This window comes from Scardinius erythrophthalmus (assembly GCF_964197995.2).
Source record: "Scardinius erythrophthalmus genome assembly, chromosome: 13".
Classification (NCBI taxonomy): domain Eukaryota; kingdom Metazoa; phylum Chordata; class Actinopteri; order Cypriniformes; family Leuciscidae; genus Scardinius; species Scardinius erythrophthalmus.
In genome coordinates, this window is record NC_138233.1 from 17,499,771 (window position 1) to 17,525,810 (window position 26,040).

General features: G+C 36.0%; 1 protein-coding gene across 1 annotated transcript in view; it reads right to left on the minus strand.

Moving 5' to 3' along the window:
- The window catches only part of LOC308700298 (teneurin-3), a gene marked incomplete at its 5' end in the record, with an annotated part of 119,098 nt that overhangs the window by 50,303 nt on the left and 42,755 nt on the right, over nucleotides 1–26,040 (minus strand). Inside the window, 7 exons of the mRNA XM_081381875.1 lie at nucleotides 1,500–1,694; nucleotides 2,462–2,563; nucleotides 3,246–3,453; nucleotides 4,261–4,475; nucleotides 6,631–6,750; nucleotides 7,826–8,064; nucleotides 16,718–16,904. Of these exons, the coding sequence (XP_081238001.1) occupies nucleotides 1,500–1,694; nucleotides 2,462–2,563; nucleotides 3,246–3,453; nucleotides 4,261–4,475; nucleotides 6,631–6,750; nucleotides 7,826–8,064; nucleotides 16,718–16,904 (1,266 nt within the window). The remainder of the gene's footprint in view (nucleotides 1–1,499; nucleotides 1,695–2,461; nucleotides 2,564–3,245; nucleotides 3,454–4,260; nucleotides 4,476–6,630; nucleotides 6,751–7,825; nucleotides 8,065–16,717; nucleotides 16,905–26,040) is intronic.

Below are 26,040 nucleotides of genomic sequence, written 5' to 3' on the forward strand. Positions count from 1 at the left end.
TTTTGTTTCAAAAACATTTGACATTATTTTACTTCCATAGATGTTCCACAGAAGAAAGAAGTCATACAGGTTTGTAATGTCATGAGGGTGAGTAAATGATGACAGACTTTTCATTTTGGGGTGAACTATCCCTTTAAATATTTGTTAAAGTCAACAGTTAATGCAAAAGCATCAAGCTGTTTTGAAAAACACACATATCAAGATTAATGTCAGACCTCTTTGTAGGTTTTAATTGGCAATGAACTAAATGTGACTGCAGCTACATTATTATTTGTAATTTTGTTACTTCTAAAGCCAATCATTTTGTTTCATCTGGTCTTTATTATTTTATGCAACTTTATAATAACTGCAGCATAAAGGCCCCGATATACTTCAAGAGAAATCAAAGAACGTACTGATGTGAAGTCATTTAGTCACATCCTTAATATAAGGATGTTAAAATATGTTATATATATATATGGCTTATTAAAGGAGAACTCGGCAACTCTAGCGAACTCTAGTCACTTCTTCGCTGATTTTCCCTTTTGTTGTCGCATGTTTTCCCCACGAGCTCCCCCTACAGCTGTGGTGGGGCGTATATTTCACAACACAGTCGTAAAAAACTCACTTGCGGCAGCCTCCTCCCCCTCTCTACCGCTGCTCATGTGCGTTTGTTTTGATCGGAGCAAGCCAACTGTATCGCGTGGAGCTATGTCTACTGAGGTGGGTAATCTGGTAATACATCATAAATGCGTGTGTGTTTATGTCGAATTGCCGTAAAGCAATTTGTGTTTCGCGCTCGTTCTCGTTCTCGCTTTCGCTTCTCACGAGACTTCCAATTTCTATCTTGCCGGGACGGTAGTGAACAAGTTGCAAGGTTGGTTTTCCGCCTGGGAACGCTGGGGGGAGCGGGGAAAGTCACCAATATCACCAGAACAGGTTGTTTAACCATCCAAATGATTTCTAGACAGTTTTATTAAGTTAAAAAAGCTACCAAGTTCTCCTTTAAATAAAGATTAATAATAAAGCTTATTAAACAATCTATTCCCAGCACGTCTCTCTTTTCAGCTGTCTCACTAGGTCTTTCTCTCTCTTCTTAACCTTAGGGTGAGTTACTCATTCAGTTCAATGACAATTATAACATTGGTCAAGTGACCCAAACATAGACATCTAAAGAGTTCATTCCAAAGTCTATTGAATGTGGATCAATAGACTCAGTTGGTTTTACCAAGAGAAAGCAAGAGGAAAGGAATCAAAAGGTAGGAAATATTTTGTGTGCATGTAAGGGGTATTTTCTTGGCTGTCTGCCTTATCTCAATCCCACATGTAGAATCCATTTCAGTACGAGGATGCTGTTAAATGGTGTGGCTAATTTATCACAACAAAACCCAGTCTTTAAGTCAGTACACTCATCCATGTAATTAGCTGCTCAGTGGTGTTGCAAAAAGTGTTCTCCTCAACTACAATGAGCTACATGTGTTGTGGTTTCTTTACATACCTACTAAAATCAGTCCATTTACCTTGATCACAGTTGTCACCTTTAAACCCTGGGTTACATATGCAGGAGCCTGTAACACACATGCCATGACCCCCACACTGGGCGTCCATACACTGACCACTGGGCACGTCACATTCAATCCCTTTCCATCCGCTGTAGCACTGGCAGCGACCGCCGTTGTACTGACCATTGCCGCTGCACAACACTGGGCACGCCGCTAATAGAGTGAAAGAATTTAGTTAGAAGGATAAAGGTATACCACAAATAGAAGAAACTCACAAAACATGCCCAGGATGTCTTAATTTTGGGTTGTTTTGTAATTTATCTCATTGATGATTATCATTATACTCTCATTATTGTAATACTGTAATGAAAGTCATCCTTTCTGGACACAATTTCATTTCATTAGACTAAATACAGTAAATGATTAATATCTTAGTATTTTAATTCTATATAGGGTACAGTATTGTTGATTTGGCCGATAATCACATTCTATGACTCGATCTGTAGTCAATAAATTTGGCCAATCTCACGAACCAATTGCAATTTAATGTTGTAAAACCATAAAAGGAGCTGCAGACGAACATTTAAACAATATAAAGATGAGGTTTGGGACAATGTCTTTTTACAAAATAAACCAATAAATAGCACCACTTTTTCTTGGGTTTTCTCAGCAGTTTTCTTTCTTTCTTTCTTTCTTTTTTCTTTCTTTCTTTCTTTCTTTCTTTCTTTCTTTCTTTCTTTCTTTCTTTCTTTCTTTCTTTCTTTCTTTCTTTCTTTCTTTCTTTCTTTCTTTCTTTCTTTCTTTCTTTCTTTCTTTCAACCATTTTGTGGTTAAATATGACCCCAACATGTTCTTTTGTCAGGTTTTATGACATTCATCCTCATAGCAAAAACTGTCATTACAACAACACACACACACACACACACACACACACACACACACACACACACACACACACACACACACACACACACACACACCTCTCGAGCAATATGGTCCAAGGAATCCTGGGAAGCAATTACATGTGCCTGAGACACATTCTCCATTGCCATAGCAATTGTGTGGGCATTCCATCACCGACTCTGCACAAAGAAAATCAGATAATAAAATTGCAATTTATCTGTGGCAAATTAATTCATGTTATAAAACGGCACAGTACAACGTAATTGAGGTAAAAACACTACTGGAGTGTGTTTAAGAATTATAAAGAGTATATTTGGAAGTTGCCTACTGAATTCCCACTTAATAAATAAATGTATAAATAATTGAGGCAAGTACTTTCCTTTGCTGTAAATAAAAGCAGATCCTCCTCAAGACTGCATAACATACAAAATAAATTCATATTTGAAAATAAAAACAAACAGCTCAGCAGCTCAAGGCTAAGAGATTTAATCTGTTGGCCTCCATATTCCCTGGCCTGACAGAAAGAGATAGCGGAAGAATCAAACTTATTGATTAGCCAACAACTCAGGGCATGCTTCTGCACGCCTCATTATCACTGCTGCGCTATCTCAGGCACTTGGGTGCAAGACAGAAATAAAAAAAAAGGCCATTTGAAGGCACCTATAAAAGCTTGTTACAGTGGCCCAATTGCTCTGTCAAGCATCACATTACATAATGTTAGGTATGAAATTACATTTTCAGCTTTGGTGCAGAAAAAAGCAGGAAACTAAATAACAAGCCACTCTCTGCAGCGCATAAACAAAGACGTGTATGTACTCAATCACATGATGTTACACGGTTGTATTACATGTGCTAGCTCACCTAGAACTATTGTGTTGTATGAAACGGGTTCTACAGTGCGCCCATCATTGTAAAAGGCCAGGTGCCACACACCAGTGTGCAGGTACTGAATAAAGCCCGCCTGCTGAACGCTGACCGGAATCTCCAGTCGATCCCTGAGCTCCGGATCCAACTGAACTCGCTCTGGTGAGATGAGCCTACTGCCATCCAGAAGCTCCACAAAGTCGTACTGAAGCAAACACAATTACATTTGATGACTATAATTCAGCAGTTGCCAAGAGCATTACAACAAAGTAAAAAGGCAAATTTAATATCCAGACACCATGACATTTAAGCTGCCATTACCCTGTCTGGTCCTAAAATATCATCACAAGAAATCTTTTAAAACAGACAGGAAAAAAGTCTTTTTTTAATTAATTTATTTGGCACCACAGAGTGTATTATCCACCAGAACTTCCAGTACTTCAAACAGAACATTAAAATAAATAGATAGCCCAGCTAACTCAAGACTCTAAATTAAAGTTTCTCCAATTGATTTCCTACTGGTCAGCTACGAAAAGCAATAAGGAGACACATGGCAAATTGGAAGCAGCACTCAATAAGCTTGCTTTAGTTTATTGTGAATGGCTTTGGGGACACATTGATTGAACATCTACAATAAGTTGGACAGTTTTCCTCAGCACTCACGAAAGATGGCGCTTTTATTGACAGCTGTGAGTGTTAAACACCCAGCCAATCACTGAGACAGAAAGAAAATGTCTTTCTGTTGGAGGAGTTTGTTTTGTTTTGTCTTGATTAAAGTTGGATCTTGTGTTAAACCTTTGAGGGCTGATTCCTTTATCTCTTGTTTTATACTAAATGGCTTCAGTCAATACTTGCAGACAACGGCTTATATAAATGCAAAATAATCAAGCCAGTTTTGGAAGATAAAAAAAAAAAAACTTTGTCTTTTTGTTTAAATAACTTATTAAAGAACTAATTTTAGTCACTCATGAGTTAATTAAGATTAAGTTTGAAGACTTTGATATTGTTTTACCTGTGTGTGTGAGGGTGGAAGACCCCTCCTCCCATAGACTCCAATCAGTGCGTTTTTCTGAATGGAAATATTAAACTTGAGGAAGTGGGGTTGTTCAATGAGAAGTCTGGACCTCCAGAAAACACCTGGTGGAACAGCATGTGCTACCTGCTGACCCAACTCCACCTGCCCTGTGTCCAATGTGGCGTTATATTGCAGCATCACTCCTACCCTTCCTGCGAGCAGACACATTTAAAACAATATTAACACATCAATAACTAAATATGTATTTCATATAGCAATTTAAATTATATTTAGATTAAAATTCACAACCGGTAAAACGTTTGGGTTCAATAAAATGATCAAAAATGACAAAAAGCCCCTTACTGTATGTTACAAAAGATTTCTATTTAAAATAAATGCTGTTCTGTTTGAATTTTTTTCTTAAAATAATACTGAAAAATATATCATACCATTTATCATCTGAACTAGATAAAATTAAGAATCAAAAGAAAATTACATTAAAAGAATTTTTTATATTTATGTTCAGAGATAAACTGTTCAGAGATAAATAATTTTTTTTGTTGTTTTTTTCAGATGAGAGTCTCTAAATGTCAAACATTACTCTAAAACTTGCAGTAGGCATTTGCCATGCTCTTTCATACTCTCCAAAGGCTATCAATAGAAGAGTTGACGGAGTTTATACAACACAAGCAAACATCTTTATATCAAACTTCAGAAAGAGGCAGTTAGTCAATTAAATGAACACAATAAAACATGGCAGCTTCGCATTCGGAGTGAGGAAATAGTCTTTTATTGGTTTGCTTCAAACTGATGCTTTCTAAACATGGTAATTAGGACAAACCCAGCACAGTGGGTGCTATTCTTTGGAGACTGTCACTCCTCAAGTAAAATATACCATCACTATTGTTACATTCACAACCATTTTTAACTTATTTTATCCAATTTTATTGCTTGGATTGTAAAAAATGACAGTTGCATACTAGAATGGACCAATGTGGTTAGCTGTCCTTGGTGGTTGATTTACATGACTTTATATCTCTGAAGACTAAAAATGTATCTTTTAATATAATTTCCTTATTGAATATTATGTATCTGTATTTTTATTCTTTATTAGTATTCATAATCAGACGTATTATCTTATGAAGTTTAAAATGCATGAGTTAGACTATAGATTGCATGACGGGGTGAGAGGAAGGAGAAACATAGAGGCATGAGGGGGTGAGGGAGGAGAAACAGAGAAACCATTACAGCTGGCATGATGGGGTGAGGGGATAGAGAGATGGGGATAGAGAGATGGGGAACAGAGAAATCTGGAATAAAGACCACCTCGCCTGTAGCCTTATTCTTCTATGCCTGTTTCTCTCGTATGTCTGAGACATATATATAAAAATAATAAATAAGAGATCTCTTGGCAAAGGAACTGGTATAGCTTCTGTGATTCAACAATAATGGGGAAAAGCATGATTTTCAAATCTACAATCTCATAACTCCAACTTTGTATCTCACAATGTGACTTCAAACTGTATCTCAATTACAACTTTCTTTCTTATAATTGTGACTTTACATCTCACAATGTGATTTTATATCTCAACTGCAACTTTATATCTCTCAACTGCAGCATTGTGAGATATAGTCACAAGTACAAAATGTTGCAAGTGAGAGATATGAAGTCACAATTACAAGAATCAATGTGACAATACAGGTATCTCTGTTGCAAATCGTTTCTTTTAATTGTGACTGTACATCTCACAATTTGACTATCTATTTTTCAAATGCAAAATTGTTTATGGTAATTGTTACTTTATATCTCAGAAATGCAACATAGTTTCTTGTAATTGTGACTTTATATCTCACAATGTGGCTTTCTATCTCTCAAATGCTACATTGTTTGTTTTAATTGTTACTTTGTATCTTACAATTTGACTTTCTATTATTCAAATGCAAATTTGTTTCTTGTAGTTGTGACTTTATATCTCATAATGTGGCTTTCTATCTCTCAGATGCAACATTGTTTCTTGTAATCTCACAATGTGACTATATCTTGCAATTGTGACTATTTCTAATAGTGACTCACATTTGCGAATTTATTTCTCACAACTGACTGTATGTCTCAATTGACTTTATACTGCATCTCAAATTGTAACTTTTTATCTAACAATTAATGTTTAATATTTTACTCTAACACAAAAATGGGTACTATACTGTACTAAGAACAAGAAAGAAATTGAAAAGAAAACACTTCTCTACAAATTAATATGCTGCTTGACTGCAATGTATGAAATGAAAATATCTAAAATATCTCATAGGGATGTGAAAATGCAGTTCTCTGTGATTGAAAGGTCATTGATTTCGGCCTTGAAATGTTACCATCTGCAGAAATTGCAGTCACAGGGTTGGTCGGGAACGTCACTGGTTTGGCTTGTCCATTCTCAAAGGCGTGATTATCCAAATCCTTCAATTTCCAGTTCAGGCCAAGTACATGCATGGCTGCGACAGAAAGCAATTAGGATCATGAAACGGAACAGCAAGCACATATCATGTCATGAGGCATTCTCATTTGCAAAAAGATATAGTTTAAAAGCTGTTGAAAGCCATTTCAGAAGGTGATTTGCACTCTCCTTTACGCATGTGTTGGACACAAGCACAGTGCATTAAAAAAGAAAACCTCTCCCTCATTAGAATCTGCTCTGAATAGTGCACAATGCCTTTTTTGCTGTTTGAAAACTTTTTTTTTTGAATTATCACTACATGGGGTCTTGACGAAAACTGTTTTGAATATACTTACTGAAAACTGCTTGCTGAGGAAATTAAATCAGATTCCAGTGATTAAAAAGGAAGAAAATCAAAAACATGAAGATCAAAACCTGTTATATAATACAAGTTTTTCTCTCATTCTCCTTGCTACTCTCGTCTCTCAATCTTCTCTTTCCTCCATTCTCTCTTCAAAACATCCTCTTCCTCATGCACTGCTGTTAAATCTTAGGCAAACACTTTCTAGTTTTTTTTTTTAACCGCTCGATGAGTGTGAAAACAGCTAGGGAAAAGTCTCCTTCAAAGTTCACAGCGAGGGATCTTGCTGAGGAGGCAGCGCTTCACACACCTCTCTTCCTCTCGGTTTGATCTTTGGAGGGATGAATATTTCTAACAGGCCTTCAGCAGGGGGGGGGAGGAGCCTCCAACTGCGGCAAATAACTCACAGTGGGGAAACAATGTTAAGAAATCTGAGAGAATAAAATAATGTGAGGTTATAATGTTTGTAAGGGCTAACAGAGTGAATATAGATTACTGCAAACAATAAGTAAGATCAGTTCATGTTGCTTTTGCTTAGCAGCAGTTATTAGTCACTAAATTGATGTCTTTTTCCAGCATATGTGTGTACGTGACTTCCTCTGTGGGACTGGGAGACTATTTAGAGCAGAGCACCAGGTGTTTTGGCCACAGATGAAGGTTGGGGAAGAAAAACTCCACCTGATGAGCTATTTCGCTATCTCTGATGGGGACAGGCTGTATAAAATAGCTCACACCTGAGTCACATAAGCTAGACACACACACACACAGTTACCTATGCAGTAGCAGAGCAGAACCGACAGCAGGGTGGCCACTCCTACGGCACTGAGAGCGGTGCATTTCCACGAACACCGTTTAGGTGACTTGTTAAATTTGAATGCACCTCTTGATAGTGTGTTGCGGGTTAAGGGACGGGCTGGCGGAGAGTAGACAGCCCCGGTCGCCATGGTGTAACCGGGATTAGGAGTTGTAAAGAGAGATGTGGTGCCTGTTCCAGTCTTAAGCAGGAAGTGTCTATGAAAAGAAGATAAGAAATGGGATGATGCAATATAAAAACAATAACTTTGCTGAAAACTTTTAAAGCAAGCCGTGAACAAAACCTAAGGTTAAAAAGTGGTGTCTTTTTTAGAAGTTATTAAAAAGTTTGACATTTTGAGAACTTTAAAATGAAACCTTTTTCCTTGACATAACACTATTTTTTTATCATTACAGAAACCGCAATTTTAGTATGTATGTAACAAAAGTTGTAATTTAATAAACTGTTAGTTAAATTGTAATAACTACATTTATTCATAGGGTTGTCATTGTAATGTTATGTTTACAGATCAGTGCCTGTTCTTATAAAATTAATGTATCTAATGATGGGCTAAAATGGAAAGAAGCACACACAATCAAGTCAAAGTGAACAGCGGTTAACTGAACTCTATATTCTATGATAAGAAACATAACCGATAATGATGTGTAAGAATCAGCATTTGGTAGCAGTGTTTTGCTCTGCTTTTCACCAGTGGCTCTCCACCGGTGACGAATCTTCTGTGCCACAGCAAAATAAATCATGCTTTACCTGGGTTGTGAATGTTAAGTTTGCTGTCTGATTTAAATGTGATGAGAAGAACACAGTATACCACAAAATAAAGGCAAAAAAATGCATTTTGAGCTAGTCATAGAGGGCCCTATCATACACCCGGCGCAATGTTCAGGTGCATTAATGGCGCGTTGCTATTTTGAGGCAACTTTAATAGACTGTGCCATTGACCAACTGAAACCTGGTCTAAGTCAATGGCACAATGTCTTTTTTTTTTTTTTTTTAAAGAGCGAGTTAGTAATGTGCGCCTATAGGCGGGTCCACAACGCACGTACACTGCTTGTTAAACACACAGGGATGCGTATCAGCAAACAAACATGGCAAATATTAAAAATAAAAGGATTACAATGTAAAAGATTATTATTGTGTACATAAAGATATGGTGGAATCCGGCTTGTCCCGCTTTAACCTTGCGCATGAGCAGATCCGTTTGCGCTCTGGAGATGCGTTCGGTCTTTCCACTATCAAATTCTGTCATGTAAATAGCGAATTCGTCATGGCGTGAGCCCAACTGGCATTTAAACGGAATGGGAGATGAGACTCTGATTGGTTTATTGCACGTAAAGTCCAAAACACACCCATTACTCATAAAGAGAATAGAGACACCCTTTTAGACCATGCGCCGGGCGCGCCGAACATTTTTCCCGTCATTAAACTATCAAAAGTGGATTCAGACAAGCCCTAACTGCACTTGCGCCATGCACTTTAGACCATGCGCTTAGGGCCCATAAGCTCACAAATCTTTGAACTATTCTGATAAATCCCTCAGTGAATGAACTGCAAAATAAATAAATAAATAAATATGGAACATCCCTAATATATATATATATATATATTATACACACACACACACACACACACACACACACACACATACACACACACACACACACATATATACAGTGGAGAGCACAAGCCGCCTCTCAGTCTTAAGCAGCTTTTGAGTCGCAAGTAACAAAAATTAGTGGCTTACTGCGCTTAAACAGTCAAATACACACAAAAAATATGTCAAAATGGCCGTCTTGGTCAGAATTCAGTTAAATGCAGTCAGTTTCGGAACCTAATTAGTTGAGAAATATAACAAGTTGTGTAAAAGTATATTGGATACGTGCATAAACTCTTAAAGATACAGCAGTCTGTATGTCACGCTAATAAAATAAAATTATTAACGTGAGAAAATCACTCTCTGCTCTTGACTGAATAACTTTTGTTACTATATGTAAGCATTATTCTGTATTTTAATTTTTACAATGAAGACTATTCAGTGTTATTCAGTGTTATTTGACATTTGATTACTTTAATTTCTGTAGTATTTATTATCTGAATATACTGTATACACACCTGAAAAACTTAAAGCTGTTTATTTCACATCTCTCTTTATTCTGTTGCATTTATTTGTGCTGTTGTTTGAAATTGGTTTATTTGTTCTTATTTAATTACTGTCTTTTTACTTGTTTTTTAATGAAAATTAAATTTTTCATTGAAGAAACATCGATTTTTGTATAGTTCGTATCGGCAGGTCACACTTACAAAACAAATCGGAAATCGGAATAGGCCATTTATATATATATATATATATATATATATTTATATATAAATATATATTTATATTTATATTTATATTATGTTTGTATGTGTATATATATATATATATGTATATATATATATATACACTTTTTTCTTTTTCTTTTTTTTATGAGAAAATATTTAAAACTCTCCAGCTACAAACAGCATTACTCTTTAAAAGTTTAAACTTCAACGGTCAAGCAACACTCAGACGCTTGTTCTTTTGTGGAAATTTCAATACAGGCATGGTTTTAAGATGCCTGCTTTTCATTCGGAAGGACTCCATTGTAATACTTCTACTTTATAATCTGCACGGTTATGAGCTGCTGCCACCACTCCAAACACACACGCACACACACATTTTTCACAAGGGCTCAGATAGGTTACGGGCCACTGCACACTGAATGAGGCACATTTAAAAGCCTTCACAAACGATTAACAAATACACTGACAGTGTGCCGTTTTGAGGCCAAACAATCCATAATTGATTAGCAGGAGTGTGACGCCAGCTAGAGAAAATGACTAAGCTAATCCTCATCGCCCCTTTTTATAGGGTGTGAGAGTGTTGTTCGCATTAGAACTACTAAGAAGTAACTTCACCCCAAAGAGATTTTTGTACTTGCACAATCTCATTCCCTGTCAGTGCCCAACCTTTCCTTGTCATCGGGTTGACGCTTGGAATACTGTGGCGCGAATGAAAAAGCCCAACAAAAGAAAAGGGGATGATTTGGAGGTTGAAAGAGAAACTGCAAACAAAAGAATGAAAGTCCTTTTCTAGCATAATCTGATATATAATGATGGCCGCATTAGATAGGCTAAAGAAAAGACTGGGCTTTTCAAAGGACTACTTGTTGACTTGTTCAAACGTTTTAGTCTATATGCGAAAAGAGTATGTGACTGGTGACAAAATGGAAGATGAGTTTAAAGTGAAGACAAAGCCTCATTCCAACACATGTGCATGTGAGACTAGGTTTTTAAAAAATCTGTGAAAAACAAGGAGGAATCGCACAGATCCTCTCAACTCCATCTAGGACTCAAGCATCCTCTTTGAGGTGGAAGCATCTGCCACCTCAGTAGGGGTCTGGGAGCAGCAGGTGCCTCTCTAGCACTCGGCAGAGTGGCGGTATTTTAAGACGCTCCCTGGAGGTTTCTGCGCCACTGCCATTTTAGGACAGTCCCTTTCTGTTGGCATGTAAAGATCAGAGTTTTTGTGACAGACAGCGGAGTGGAAAGTTTTCAAGATAACGTGCTAAGAAAGGTAGAGTAGTGAGAAAAGGAGACTTGATGGATTGGCGTACTGCATGGAGAAAAGAGAGGAAGCTGAAGGGAGAGAGAGGTAGAAGAGGAATTCTACTGGGATCATTAATAACAGGAGAAGACTGTTTTCTGCCTAGTTCTAGATAAAAAAAAAAGATTTTTCACTTGATGTGATTACAAAACAGCTTTTTTTCCCTCATATCCAAAAGAAGTAGACTATCACTAGAGTCTTTCTTTTTGTTGCTGTTTTTTTTCTCTCCACAATGGAGCACAACAGCTGTGGTGCGCAAAAGATCAAAAACCTGACTCATTAAATTTGATTCATTCACTAAAAAATTATAAACTCTACTTTTACTTTTTAACCCTCTGAGGTCGACAAACGCGCGGGCGCGTTTTGCTGGATTTTCTCCACATTGTAGCACTATAAACTTAAATTACTCCGTCATTTATGGTCATACAGAAAAAAGAAATATAAAAAAAGAATCTGTGATATTTCTCCTTTTGTATGTGTACACTTCCAATCAAATCAAAACATTGTGCTTTTGTAAAATAAAGAAAATAAACAGGGTGTGCGTTCTGCCTCTCCGTCGCGGTGAACTGTTTTTTCTTGAGCACGTCTATAAACTGAAACAAACTCAGCGAATACTTGTCACACATTTACGAGCCATATACCTTTATAAACATTTAAGTGTGTACTTTCGTGTATTCAAAACGAAAACAAATATTCTCTAAGCAATTTGTATAAAACCAACAAGATGTCCAGCTTCTCAAACGCTTGCTCATTACAGTTAATTTGGCCACGCCCACTCACGCAAAAGATATTCACATGCAAATCCATGGAACGTGAACGCTCATTACCTCAACAACAAAACACTTCACTTCACTTTTCGTCGAGTTTGAAAGACTTGCCTGAGCTTACATTGGATTTAGGCTACCTCAGAAGAAGAAGAACGCGATTTGAAGACAAGAAAGATGTAAGGTAAGAAATTCTTACATATTAGTTTGTTATTGTTGCATAAATGTCACGTTGCAGTTGAACTGTTGCTAGATATATGGGGAATATTATAATATTTAGACCCGTGTTTACTGTTACTGTGTTTGTGGATATCTGCTCAAACATAGATATGTATATGGTAACCATAATGTTTTATATATGAGCGCGATCACGTTTGAATGTATTATATTTTGGATAGCGATCGCGTTTGAATGTATTATATTTTGCTGCGCGATCGCGTTTGAATGTACTGTATCATATTTTGGATGAAAGCAAAACGCACCAAACGGCTTCATGTTTTTATTATTATCTCATTTCATATCATCATAACGGATTGAAACATTTGAAGTAACATGATAATCAATATATTTTTCTCTAGCTTAGTTGTTACTGAAATCTTTTGGAAGATTTATACTGCTATAGGTTATTTATTGTTATTATTATTTTATCCGGCACTGTGCATATACCTTATGCCTACAAGGCACAACAAACCTGGTGTTCATTATATATTGTTGGAAACATTTGTGTGTGTGTGTGTGTGAGTGTGTGTGTGTGTGTGTATTCTGTGAATTTTAAAAGGAATTTTAAAAAGCAATTTTAACCAGAAAAATCTAATATTTATTTCCAAAATCGTGCAGGCGTCTCTTGATATCAGTATGTTCACTTTTTTTTTTCAGGGCCCAGATGCCACTGAGGACTTCAACATTCACATGAGTGCAGCGCGAGCCGATCGTGATCATGCGACACTGTTACTACACAGCGCTAATAAGAGATCCAGTAAAGAAAGCATTTGAATTCGCCACAGAAGTAATAACATCGCTGCGAGATCTAGTGAGAAACATTCACATTTCTCCGTTATTAGCGGGTCAAACAGCGGTGACGTGGAAACCAGGAAGAAACATTGTGCCATGAATGAACTATCCAGTGTCCACAGATCAGCAACATTCACCATGGATTTACTGTAGTAACACTTACTGCAACCATGGAAGTTTGGCAGGAATAGTAGGCATAATGCCTTCAAGTAACATTACGTTTTATTTTGACATTATGAATACAATTGCTGCCCTCAAATGTTAATCTGAACTAAAATAAACCTTTTTTTATAACTACTACAATATTACATTAAATTTTTTCCAAGGAGCTGTTTTGTTCTATATGCTCCTAAGAAGAGTCAATTATTGCTCTAGAATTGCTCAAAGTAAAAAAAAAAAAAATCATACTTTATGATGTTAGTTTTAATAAAAAAAAATTAAATCAAGGAAATTTATCTGCCATTTCTTTCTTTTTGCTGTATCAAACCGAACCATGAATTTTGTAAACCATTACACCCCTAATGGAGATACTTCGGTTTTAAGGCGACAGACGAACAGCAGACAGATGTCTACTGCCTAAATGCTGAAAGTTGGTGCCAACCAAAGCTTCTAGCAAAAGAGTTACACAAACTTGTTTTCTGGCTATTTGTTGATGGCTACAACAGAGTTAATGCAAAGATGAGCTTGAGTTGAGTTGAGTTGTTTTATTTTTGAATGAAAAGAAGGCAATGTGTATTATTTCTTCTTTTATTTTACAGTTAAATTATTTTATTTTTTTACAGGGATTTTTTTTTTAAATGTCGCAGAAGCACTTTGTTCCTACATGAACTGCCTACCTCTTTGCACTTCAATGAAAAAAAAGACTGTGGTATTCGGCATATTTGTTTTTGGGGGGTTATTTTTCCTGTAAAGATATCGAGATATATCGTATATCGAGATATAGCAAAATATATCGAGATATATTTTTTGCTCCATATCGCCCAGCCCTAATCTAGTAGCTATTTTTAGTAAATTTTTGTCACAATTTTGAGATACGTATTTAATGGCACACATGTTTTTGTGATGATACTGTGAACAGTTTAAAACTGTCATTCGTCTTGTTTAACTTTTCGAGTGGGTGGCAGCTCACGCTCCTGGGGGTATATATGCAGGGTTATATAAACGGGCATTATCCGCAATATATCTTCCAGGAAAGATTTAAATCCTTCATGCTTTATAAAAAGTTATTACTGCTGGAAGTAGTTTCTTGTCCATATATATATATATATATATATATATATATATATATATATATATATATATATATATACACACTGTACACAGGGTTTCACATCTGTGGAGGCATCTTTCAGATACTGACAGAATATTTTCACGATACAAAAAGTATTTTATTTCAAAAGGTCAAGGAAGATTTGACCCCTTATGAAGTAAATAACATTTTTCTTTGTCCACTACTTGGTCATTTAATTATATGTGTTTGCATATAATTTGATGTATACATAACAGAAATGTTGGCTTGCACATAGTGACTTTTGTTTTGGCTAATGAAGTCTATTTCCAATGCTTTTGGATTCATATTCAGCCTCTGCAGGTCCCAGTCTACCGGGACCCTTCCCTTCAGCTTTTTGAAGTGAAAATGCTGATTGTAGCACTAAGAAATCTGCATAAGGGTGGGGAAAATCTATGATGCAGTACATTACTTTTTACACTGTGTGTCTGTTATGAACAAAGGCTGAATTTAGTAAAATACGTCATCCTTTTATGAACACTAATTTTGCACTTTCAACCCTTTATTAAAAACAAAAACTGTCTTATAATTAAACAATAAACAGGTTAAGAGACAAAGTCCACTATTACAATAAGAACAAATGTGTTTTTACAGACAAATGCTTTTGAATGTGTATATATATCTGAAGAAGATAAGACTAACATGACATGTATTTATTTATGCTTGATATGATATTTATGTCATGCATACATAAATTCAATCTGTCAAGTGGATGCTGGGTAGGCAACCCTCAGCTTTAGTAGTACACTTCCAGATATCTGTAGTGACAGCAAGGTACATTACATAAAGGCTTGACTTGGTAGGTTTTACCTTAATATTTCCTCAAAAATTAGTAGTGAAAACTGATAGGAACCCAAATGGAAAAATGCTATGTAGAGTATTATTTCTGACACAAATGTAACTGATTGTGTTCAGTGTAATTGAATGCAATTGTAAGGAACGCACTTGTGATTTTCTAATTTCAACATTTATATACATAACACAGAGATTAATTTTGATACTGAATGTACTTTTTTACACACGTCAAGCGTGTTCAATGTGGACCCGCAAGCAGTTCTGGTGGTACCTAACAATACCTGCTTGTAAAAGCGAGTGAACATATACTGTATATGAGGCTAAATCACTAAATATTGAGAATTTAACAGCGCGTATTATATATTTTTTTTAACTCCAAACAATCGCCCACTGATCGGAACTAGCTAATAATCACACATTTTGATGATGCAAAAGACGCACGCAAATATGAAAGGCTGAGCTGAGTCGGCGTCTCAGTGTCCACCAAGCTTGAGAAAAATGATATTCAAAGCCTGCCCGCACGTTGACGTGATTGGTTACAAGGTAGTTTGTGAGACTGTCTTTTTTACACTACAGTTTTAAGGAGAAAATACTTCTAAGAAGGTTGAGTGAGAAGTTTAATAAAAAAAAAATGAAAACAGTGTGAATAGAAAGTCAAAATTATAATGAAGTCAAAAGAAAAGAATAATTAGAGCCATAACCAGGCCGGAGAGGTGTGAATGTGTGCAGGGAAGACGGCAACTGAATGGGCAGTTTTCACCACAAAACAATAGAGACAAAACACTGAATGGACGCTTCGAAAATCACAAATTAACATCAGCTAGCATTTTAGAGTCTTCTCCAAATGAATTAACCTGAAATGGTCTTAAAAAACATTTAATAAAATTCAAAGTTTTCAAAAGCGGGTGTAAGCGAAGGCTAACAGGTTAAGATGCATTTAAGATCAAATGCAAATATAGTACAGTAATGTTGCTTATGTACTTAAATCAGCATCTGAATTCACTCACTTAGTTTCTTTAACTCCTTCCCCATTTAATGCACTATGTGTTATTGACTATATGAAGACTTCAGATGCAAAAGCCTCTAAGTGCCATCAGAAATTTTCTTCTAAAATGAGTATTTTTATCAAGCTTGAATATTTAAGTTTAGTAATTTCACTTTAATGACAATTAATAGATAATTATCATTGCCATTAAAGTGAAATAACTGAACATAAAATTCAAGCTTGATAAAAATGATCATTCTAGAAGAAAATTTCAGATGGCACTTAGAGGCTTTTGCATCTGAAGTCTTCATATAGAGAATATTGAATACTACGTGAATGAGTGAGTGAATCCAAACACAGCAAATGACTGTGTAAAAACAAGTACCTGTTCTCCAAGCCCACATTGCTACCCAGAACCCAGTTTTCTTGCAGCTGCACACATTCAGATGCACTCTGAAGCTCTGTCGGCTGGTTGGCCAGTGATTGGTTGAGGGAGGTGATTGACGGATGCTGCTTGTGATGATGTGGAGCAGGTGGCAGAGGCGGCGGTCCTGCTTGGCTGGGAAGCTGGTCTATTGGAAGAGGAGAGGTAGAGTATTAGTGGAGCTTGTTACAGAATTCTGCTTTACACAAAGCGCAGGCGGATTGTGTGCCTGTTCCAGATTGGATGGGGTTAAATGGGATTCTTTACAGGATGATTTGGTCCTTTGAACACCGTCACATCTTCACTTCTCTCCATCCTGATTCATTTAAGAGAGACAGAGGAGACGCTTAACACTACATTATGAGAATCACATGGTTTACTGCAAAAATGTGATTTAATTTGATAATTAAAATAACAATGAAAAAAATCAGTACTGAATGTGTTATTGATGAGGATTGCAGGTACCAGCTTGTCTATTGTGAGTATCAGAAAAAATATGACTAACAAAATTATAATTTCTTTAACATTTTATTTACATGTATGTCTATAGCTTCAAAATGTAGAAAATGTCTTTACTATTTATTCAAATTTACTTTAAAAGAAATGATAATGAAAAACCATCCATAGCATAAGGATAAATGCCCTACATCGTAGCTGCTAAGTTTTTGTACAGTCAAAAAAGTGCATATATGGCCAGTAAAGGTGAATATGACTCAGATCGCAGCAGTTTAATAGTACGACTTACAAAGACTTGAAATTGAGCAGCAATAGTGCTCACCGACATTTACGACAGAACAAACGTAAGTCTCCGCAGGCCGTTGCCGGGTAGCAGATGTTTTATAATGGGCTCTAAAACTGAACGCTTCACGTTTGATTACAGCCAGAGAGAGACTCTCGTTTAACTAATGACCGGAACCTCCATTAGGACAGCAGGAAAAAAACAGGTTTTCTCATTTCACTCCAAAGCTGGGTAATTGCCCCCCAAAATGACACTGTGTGATTATCTCACTGTCCCATCCTGCCGCCGTGCTGACAGGTCTGTTTCCATCTGACTACGGGTGTCCAAACATATGCTGTCACACACTAGACTGTGACAGGGACGTAATGCTCAGGCAAGCCACAAAAATTCAATATTTGCCTTTATTATCATGCAAAAGCACCAAGAGGAATAAAGTGTATGTGGAGCATGATGGAATAATTTGCTTTCCTTTTTTCTCTTTCTTTTCTTTTACGATCAATAATTTAAATGTCAAAATGGTAGTGTCAGTGATCAAAACGTACTTTATAATCTATTATTACCATTTCAAAAGCATCAGTCACAAAATGAAAAGCCAGATTTCTTTTTTTCCCACATCACATTTCATGTATCTTACTGTATGTTATAATATGGATTAGCGTTGCACAATATACCGGTATCGCAATACCCTGTTATTAAAAATGGTACAATAAAACTTTTTATTAGTACAGGTACTTTAAGAATGACAGCATTCTAATAAGAGCCTCAATTAAAGACATTTTAGAGCAACAAAGAAATATGCATGCATGAGAAAATAAAGTGCTGGATGTGCAGCATATAGAGTTATTTTTTCAAGCCTTATTGTGCTTAAAAACTATTTTAACACCAAAGACAGTGTTAAAAATAGTTAAGCACAATAAGGCTTGAAAAAAGAACTCTATTTGCTGCTGTGCTCAGACCTGAAGCGCACGCACAGAATGCCGCCTTTCAGACAAGCATGTGATTGCAAATTCAGTTCTCATTCACTGTTTATTGTGCTTGAATGGTCAAAAATATGCACATAATGGTGGGTATTCACATAAACACAATAGACTATTACTTTAGTGAACATTAACAATTGAGAAAAATCGAATGTGTATTATTATATTGGATCCGTGCAGGTTTTAAAGTGACAGTAACCTAATAAACCTGCTGCTAAGTAATTAATTTTATTCAAACAACAAAAGAAAATAGAAAATCACCCACTGCTTGACTGAATAACATTAATTTATAGATTAAAAATCAGTCGCTTTAACACAGCTACTGTTAAATAGACCCACTGTGGCCTACCCGAGAAACTAAAAGCACTGTTTATTTCATTTGTATGTCATATTGTCTGTAATTATAATTATTAATAACAAAGATAAAATAAAACTAAATAACTATATTATGATATAAAATTACAATAGAAAATAAATGTATTACTCGTATTGTGAAAAATTTCATCATTTCTTCCACCCCTATCCCAACCCTATCCCAACCCCTTCAGAACTGTGAAAGGTTAGCGAATGTGATTGATAACATGATTGATAATGTGATAGAGTAGTTGCAAACATCTCTGTATGTTCACACTGTGGCATGTAATTATTTTTATAAATGAAGTTGAGGGAATAGTTAAAAAGCAGAGCAGTCATGTAGTATTTAGTTTTGTAAAATGAATTAATAAAACAATGCATTTTAAGTTCTGTCATATTATTCACTTACTTTTACTGTTTTTATTTTTTTGCCGTGGTGTCAATTCATTATCAGTATCGAGGTATTTTAGATTTTTTGTACTACTATAGATTCAAAAATATTTATGCCACATTTAAAATGTCAAATTTATTAGCATAGATAACACTGTCAAATGTTAGCTTGTATTTTCGATGATCAGATTAAAATCAAATAGCTCCTGACCAAAATAAAACCCATTAAAAGATGGATTGTGTTCACATCACTGAAAGCACGTTCTGAGCACACGCAACAAGGTGTAAACACTAATGTGTTTTCATTATTAACTACACAAGTGATTTGTAATACAGACACTGCGCTACAAATAATCATTATCCATCACATTGACAGACTTGGTTGTAAATTTTCCATCATGATCTACTTTATCCATCAATAAAATATAATAACAAATTTTTAATGTGACATTTATATTACAAGAGCTCCTTTAGTTTTATCAAGTGCTTGATTGTTGGAGACAGATTCTGCAGGTTCTTTTTAGTTCTGTCGTTTCTCTCCCCAGATCCTCACTCACTTGTCTCTCCCAGGCTATTTCCATGGGGGTCCTTTAAAACTTTATTTTCTTCCCTTTTCTTTGCTTTCTAATCCTTATTAGCATCCTTTACTGTGGGAATGTTTATAAAGTAGGGAAACGCAGTAGAGCAAACACCTTATTTTTATCTCTTGAAATAATGGAAAGCATTTTGGAATTATCCCTCAATGTTTTTAAAATTCAGTAAATGATGGAAAATTTTCCATTAAGTGGCATTTTCCATTTTGTGTGGACGAGTGTGATTAGATTTATATACAACCACATTGGAATACAAAGTGTAAATGCACCTAAATAATATTCAAATACTATCCTATAAATAAATAAAAATCATGTTAAAGGCAGATGAACAACAGCCATGTCAAGAAAGTGTATATATATTGTTTATATTTTAAAAAGTTTTTTTTTTTTTGTTCTTTTGTAAAAGGGTCTGTAGGGGTGCACTAATTAGAAATTTAATTTCTTTGTTTTCTTTTTTCACAAGCAGGAAGCCATAATATGCTTTAGCAAAATGCATCAAACGGCATGTTAACAGACAGCAATTTAGCCATTTATTTTGTGAAATTTCCATATTTATTGGAACATTCCTTTAAACAGTTCTGTTATCAGTTTCAAAGATCATTGTGATATGTAACACTGTTACACAGCAACACATCGTGAGATTTCAACATCACACACATCAGGGATGTGTTTAAAAAACAAGACATTTCCAGTACTTGGTCCAAAATTACTCAAGTGAGTAATCATTAGAATCAATTACTTAATTTAAGTTTTGTTTAGGTGAAGTAACACAAATAACTTTTAGTAGTGGCACTACTAGGTAGAATGAAGGAAAGTTCATTTAGATTTAGAATAACTAATGGGGAGATAACTTGTTGATATAAGTGCAATAATTCCAAGTCTATTTCTTTCTTGCTGCCCTGACTGGCTGCCTATAGTTCGCCTAAAGGCACGCGCCGGCCCTGCTCAAACCTACCCATACTGCACCACCAAACCTGTGTCTAACCTTAAAATAGCAGCAATAAAATACAATATGAACACAATAAGTACACTGTACTTATTGTTTGATGTAAGTACATAGTTAATGACACCTTACATAAAATGTGACCCAAATAAATAAAACTAAGCATTTGAGTGAAGACGTCTCAGCACGGTTATTGCAGGATAAACTGTTATTGCTGTTATTATGGTGAACATATATCTCTGGTGAGCTCTTAAAATGGGCCTGTCATAGACTAGCGCTGTGACAAGTGACTGAAGTCAGTGAGTGAGACTGAGAATGTGCATGCGACCACAAACTAGTATAATGAAATATGTGCAGTCTGACATGTCACATTAAGTACTGTATACTCAGATTTGAATTTACACGTTTGTTGTTTAATCACTGCAGTGTCTTCTCGCTTTAAAATTGACATGTTTAAAATGTTCCTCTGGATGCAGTAATTAAAAATGTGTACGCCACAGTAGAACCAACCTTTTTTCTTTTTTTTGCCACGTCTAGAACTATGAAACAGCAACTAATTTTGCGCTTCATGGACAGAGGCTGAAGTGAGGAAAGAACAGGAATTATTATGACAGGTGTCTTGCCACATTCATGACAGGGTTAAAATAGGCCTACGTGACAGGTGCATTAGACAAAGTGTTGGAAAGGAAACACGGCTCTCCCTCCACTCCGTGCTCCTGACACAAAGAGGTCAACCGACGCAAAGACGGCGATGTCGTGTCATGCCCAGACACAGCGAACACCATTACACTTTCATGTTGTTTGCATCCGCTAATACATCAAATGGCCTGAGACAGTGGTTGGAAATAAAACAGCCAGCAATCTTAAGAGACAGTGAACTTCTGTGGCAGCACAATTTGCCTTAAACGTGCCCTTAAGGTAACTCATGCCTTTCTGAATGCGACTTAATGGAAAATTGTAACAAATTATTTCCTTCAATCTAGATAAGGAGGCGACCGCTCTGATTCAATCTGAGCGCCGCTAGACTCCACACACTAACAAATGATTACACACCGCATGAGCAGAATGTTAAGGCATTTGGCAGGCTTTCCATCCAGATCTGAGGCAATCAGCTTCCTTTAATCAAACTTCCTACAGCAATAAAATACAATTCTCTCCTTCTTGATTGGACGTACACAAGCTGTACACAGATTTCTCTTCCATGAGCGTTTCTGTCCTGTGTAAGATTATGTTTACCTTTACACTGACATTCTCTGGCACATTTGGCAAAAATATGAAGTGCCTAAGAAAGGAAATGTGTTTTTCCATAAAGTTTTCATTTGCAATCTGGGCAAGATGGATACATTTGTTCTACTATGATTTAACAAGATGATTTAGTGGGTCGTTTTGATTAATATTGGATGGAGCGTCTGAAATGACATCTTCATTTTACTCTTAATGCTACCACTAATGTCTGTCTATGGAACACAGCTAAGGGGTCATCTACAATTTCCTTTCTCATGATGGGGAGCTACAGAGGACATAAACATGAAAATACACTGACACAAATGTATGCTGACAGACATAAATATAGTGATATCAATATTACGACTTTCTGCCTATTTGATAGTTATGTGAGCCAAATATAAGATGGCTTTCTTTAGTTTGAGCAAATAAAAAAGATCAAACAAACAATGATCTTTCCTGGTTGCCACATATCAAGCATAATACTAGGGCTGGGTATTGACACAAATTTCACAATTCGATTCGATTTCGATTCCCAAGCTTGCAATTCGATTCGATTTCGATTACAATTCGATTCGATTCAATATCGATTATTTTGGATATCAGGTTCAATACATGGCAAATTTTCTCAAGGAAAACAAATCTCTTGACTAATGCTGTAAACTATGGGAGTCAGTTGTAGCCTACTAGGCTTCATTAGCCTACTATAATATAGCTTAAAAATAAGGTAAAAATTAACTGATTTGTATACAAACACTTAAATTACACTTTTATTTATTTTTATAATAATAAAGTTATATGAAATATAAACATTTAAATGGTGGCTGTCATAAAAACCTGCCAGATTTATTCAAACATGCATTAAAAATAGAAGAACATTAAAAATTATAATGAATATGTAATATGGTGCATATATTTAGCAAAATGCTCCTCTCTAGAGTTAATTTTTCTAGCTGACTAACGAGTTTATGGTCACTGGATATGTTTTTTCTGAGGTAAATGTGACGTTGCATGACATTGTTTGCAAGCTGATTTACTGACGTCTTTCCACGGTTGAAACACTGATTTGAGCGATTCCATGTCACATGATACGGATTTCGATAAGTTGTACACTATCTTTAAACACACTTTCAGATGCTCATTCATGTTTATTCCGCGCTGTAACTGGTGTTATTAAGGCGGAAGAGAAGATCACGTGCGCTCCGCACTGCTTCTCTTGAGCTGAGCTGCGCCAGAGCGATCTCACGCCACAGCGCCAAAACGGTATTTATGTTTTTGAATTTCGTAATAAAATGGACATAATTTGAATCTTAGACTTTGTTTCATATCAATAATATCAAAGCACAAAGATTAGTGCGATTTATTGGATGGGATGCACGCAACAATATTCCATTCATTCATCAACTGAAAACAGGATGACTAATCGATTCTTGGGATTTAAGAATCGATATCGTTTCGTAAAAATGAGAATCGATTAAAATCGAGAAATCGATATTTTTTACCCAGCCCTACATAATACTATATTTTTCTAGTAATAGTAACACCAATAAATCATTTATGTACGCTATTGTTTGATTTCAACAAAGAATGCAAACAATTAGTCTTTTCTAGTCTTTTATGGTCTCAAAATCAGCTCAAAAACCCTTTGAGTAAATAGCTGTTCATCTAACATTTATCAAAAACAAATAAAAAATACATCCCCCTGCCCATGACAAGAGTATAACATAAACTGTCATATTTGATAAATGAGACTAAATAGTACCAGAAAAAGGGGGTTTGGTATTGCATTTCTGTAAATAATGAAAAGAAAATTGCATTCATGAATTCATGAACCCTTTGAGGTTTAGACAACATGAGCATAGTAACAGATGATTGTGAAATACACATTATCGTCTGTGCATGCCTGAAAGGAATTAAAATATTATTCAATCTCAATACAAACAGTAGAAAAACAGAACATACAATATATTTGAACAAACTCTGAACCTTTTCCTCTAACAGTAAGAACACAGGCACATTTGAAGGCAATGAAAATGATGCATTGACATTATTGTCTAAGTGTGTTTATGTGATGTGGATATGTTTATTTCTGCTATCTTCTTGTGTTTTTTAGCTTGTGACTGTGAAGCACTTTGGGCAACGTGAGTTGTAGTAAACTGTACTATATAAATAAACAAACAATACACATTATTTGAGCATGCGATTTCACTGAATATTTTTGAAAGGTCTTGAAGAGCTTTTTCACTTACTCCCGCTCCTTCGAAGACAGATTATAACACCATTTTTGATTATTCTGCGCCAAGCACTGCCCTATATTTAGACATCCCTCCTTAGCTCTCCTTCCATTGACTTTGCCAGTCGGTATCACATCCAATCACTTGAGAGAAAATGTCACATTTGGAATAACCCTCCGGAGCATGGAATAACCCAGCAGTCACCAGTGGACTATAATTGTTTTTTACTTCAAGTTCAGTCGTTGTGAGCCACTAGCACATCCTCCAGAACAACCCAACCTTTTATGTAAAATGTAAAAATGTATTCATTTATTTCCTAAGCATCTTGTTTTCATAATAATAATATACTGTATATATAAACGTATAAACATGCTTTATAATCAAAACAAGAAAGATAACCAAAGGAAAGTGGTATTTGGTTATTCAGTTTCAGTATGCAGCACTCTCATATCTATGCTCCTTATTTACCCCTAAATGGTGCATATTAATAGCCTGGGAAAACCCAGACAACTTCCGGCAAATTTAGATTTGCTCTGCAAGTAGTCTGGCAAAGAGCTCATTCAAGCCCATTTCCATGCCATCGAAATCGCGGCACCAATCAGAAACGTTGAGGCGGGCTTTACATGATGACGATCGCTCTGATTGGTTTTAGGTCTAGCCTATCCAATTGCGCCCAGAGGCATTTGAGTGACGTCCGTTCAACTTTTAAATGCATTATTATATTCAAATTGCAAACACATGAGGACAGTCTCCATGAAAGACCCACTGGCAGATGAACGTGCTACTACATTTCTCTCCAAAACGGTAGGAAATTAAATTAGATTTAATAGAGGATTTTAACTGTGACAAGATGATTGACAGGGCAGTTTACGTGACAGGATGCACGCGACAGATCCGTCCGATAAAGATGACGAAGTAGTATGTCACAAAGCTTGCCTACTTTTTTGCTACACATTCAAAAGTAAATACATTTTCTTCACAAAAAGAGTATATTTTTATGGCGTAGTGTAACTTAGGCGAATTGGGACACAGCATATGGCTTTACACGATGCCGATCGCTCTGATTGGTTTTAGGAGAGCCCAGAGGCATTTGAGCGACGTCCGTTGGTGACGCCCCTTTGAAAATTAGTTATTAAAGAAGCTTTGCCAGACCATAACTCAGTTACTACTGAGAATGGTCTGGTTTTAACCAAGCTAGCATATTAATAACTTAAAGGGATAGTTCACTTTGAAATAAAATTTTGGTATGTTTTAGCTTACCTCAAGGGCATCCAAGATGTAGGTGTCTTTGTTTCCGCAGTAGTTTCAATTTTGATATTTTTAGGTCAAACCGTTCTTGTCTGTCAGTCATATAATGCAGGTCTATGGTCACTGTATCAAAACACAAGCACAGAGTCCAAATTAAAACAATTCCCCGTCGTCCAAATTAAACAATTCCCCATCGTAAGTACACATTGATGGCCTAAGATACGAAACGAGCGGTTTGTGTGAGAAAACGAACATTATTTATATCGTTGTTACCTCTTGAACACAACCACGTCCAAGTGATCTGAGGGCGCGTATAGATATATACACTAGATGTCGCCTTGGCTACGGTTTCGTTCCAATGAACTGCAGTAGCAGTTTCGTGTCTTAGGCCATCAATGTGTACGTATGATGGGGAATTGTTTAATTTGGACGACGGGGAATTGTTTGAATTTGGACTCTGTGCATGCTCTTTGAGACAGTAACCATAGACCTGCATTATATGACTGACAGACAAGAACGGTTTGACCTAAAAATATCAAAATTGAAACTACTGCGGAAAAAAAGACACCTACATCTTGGATG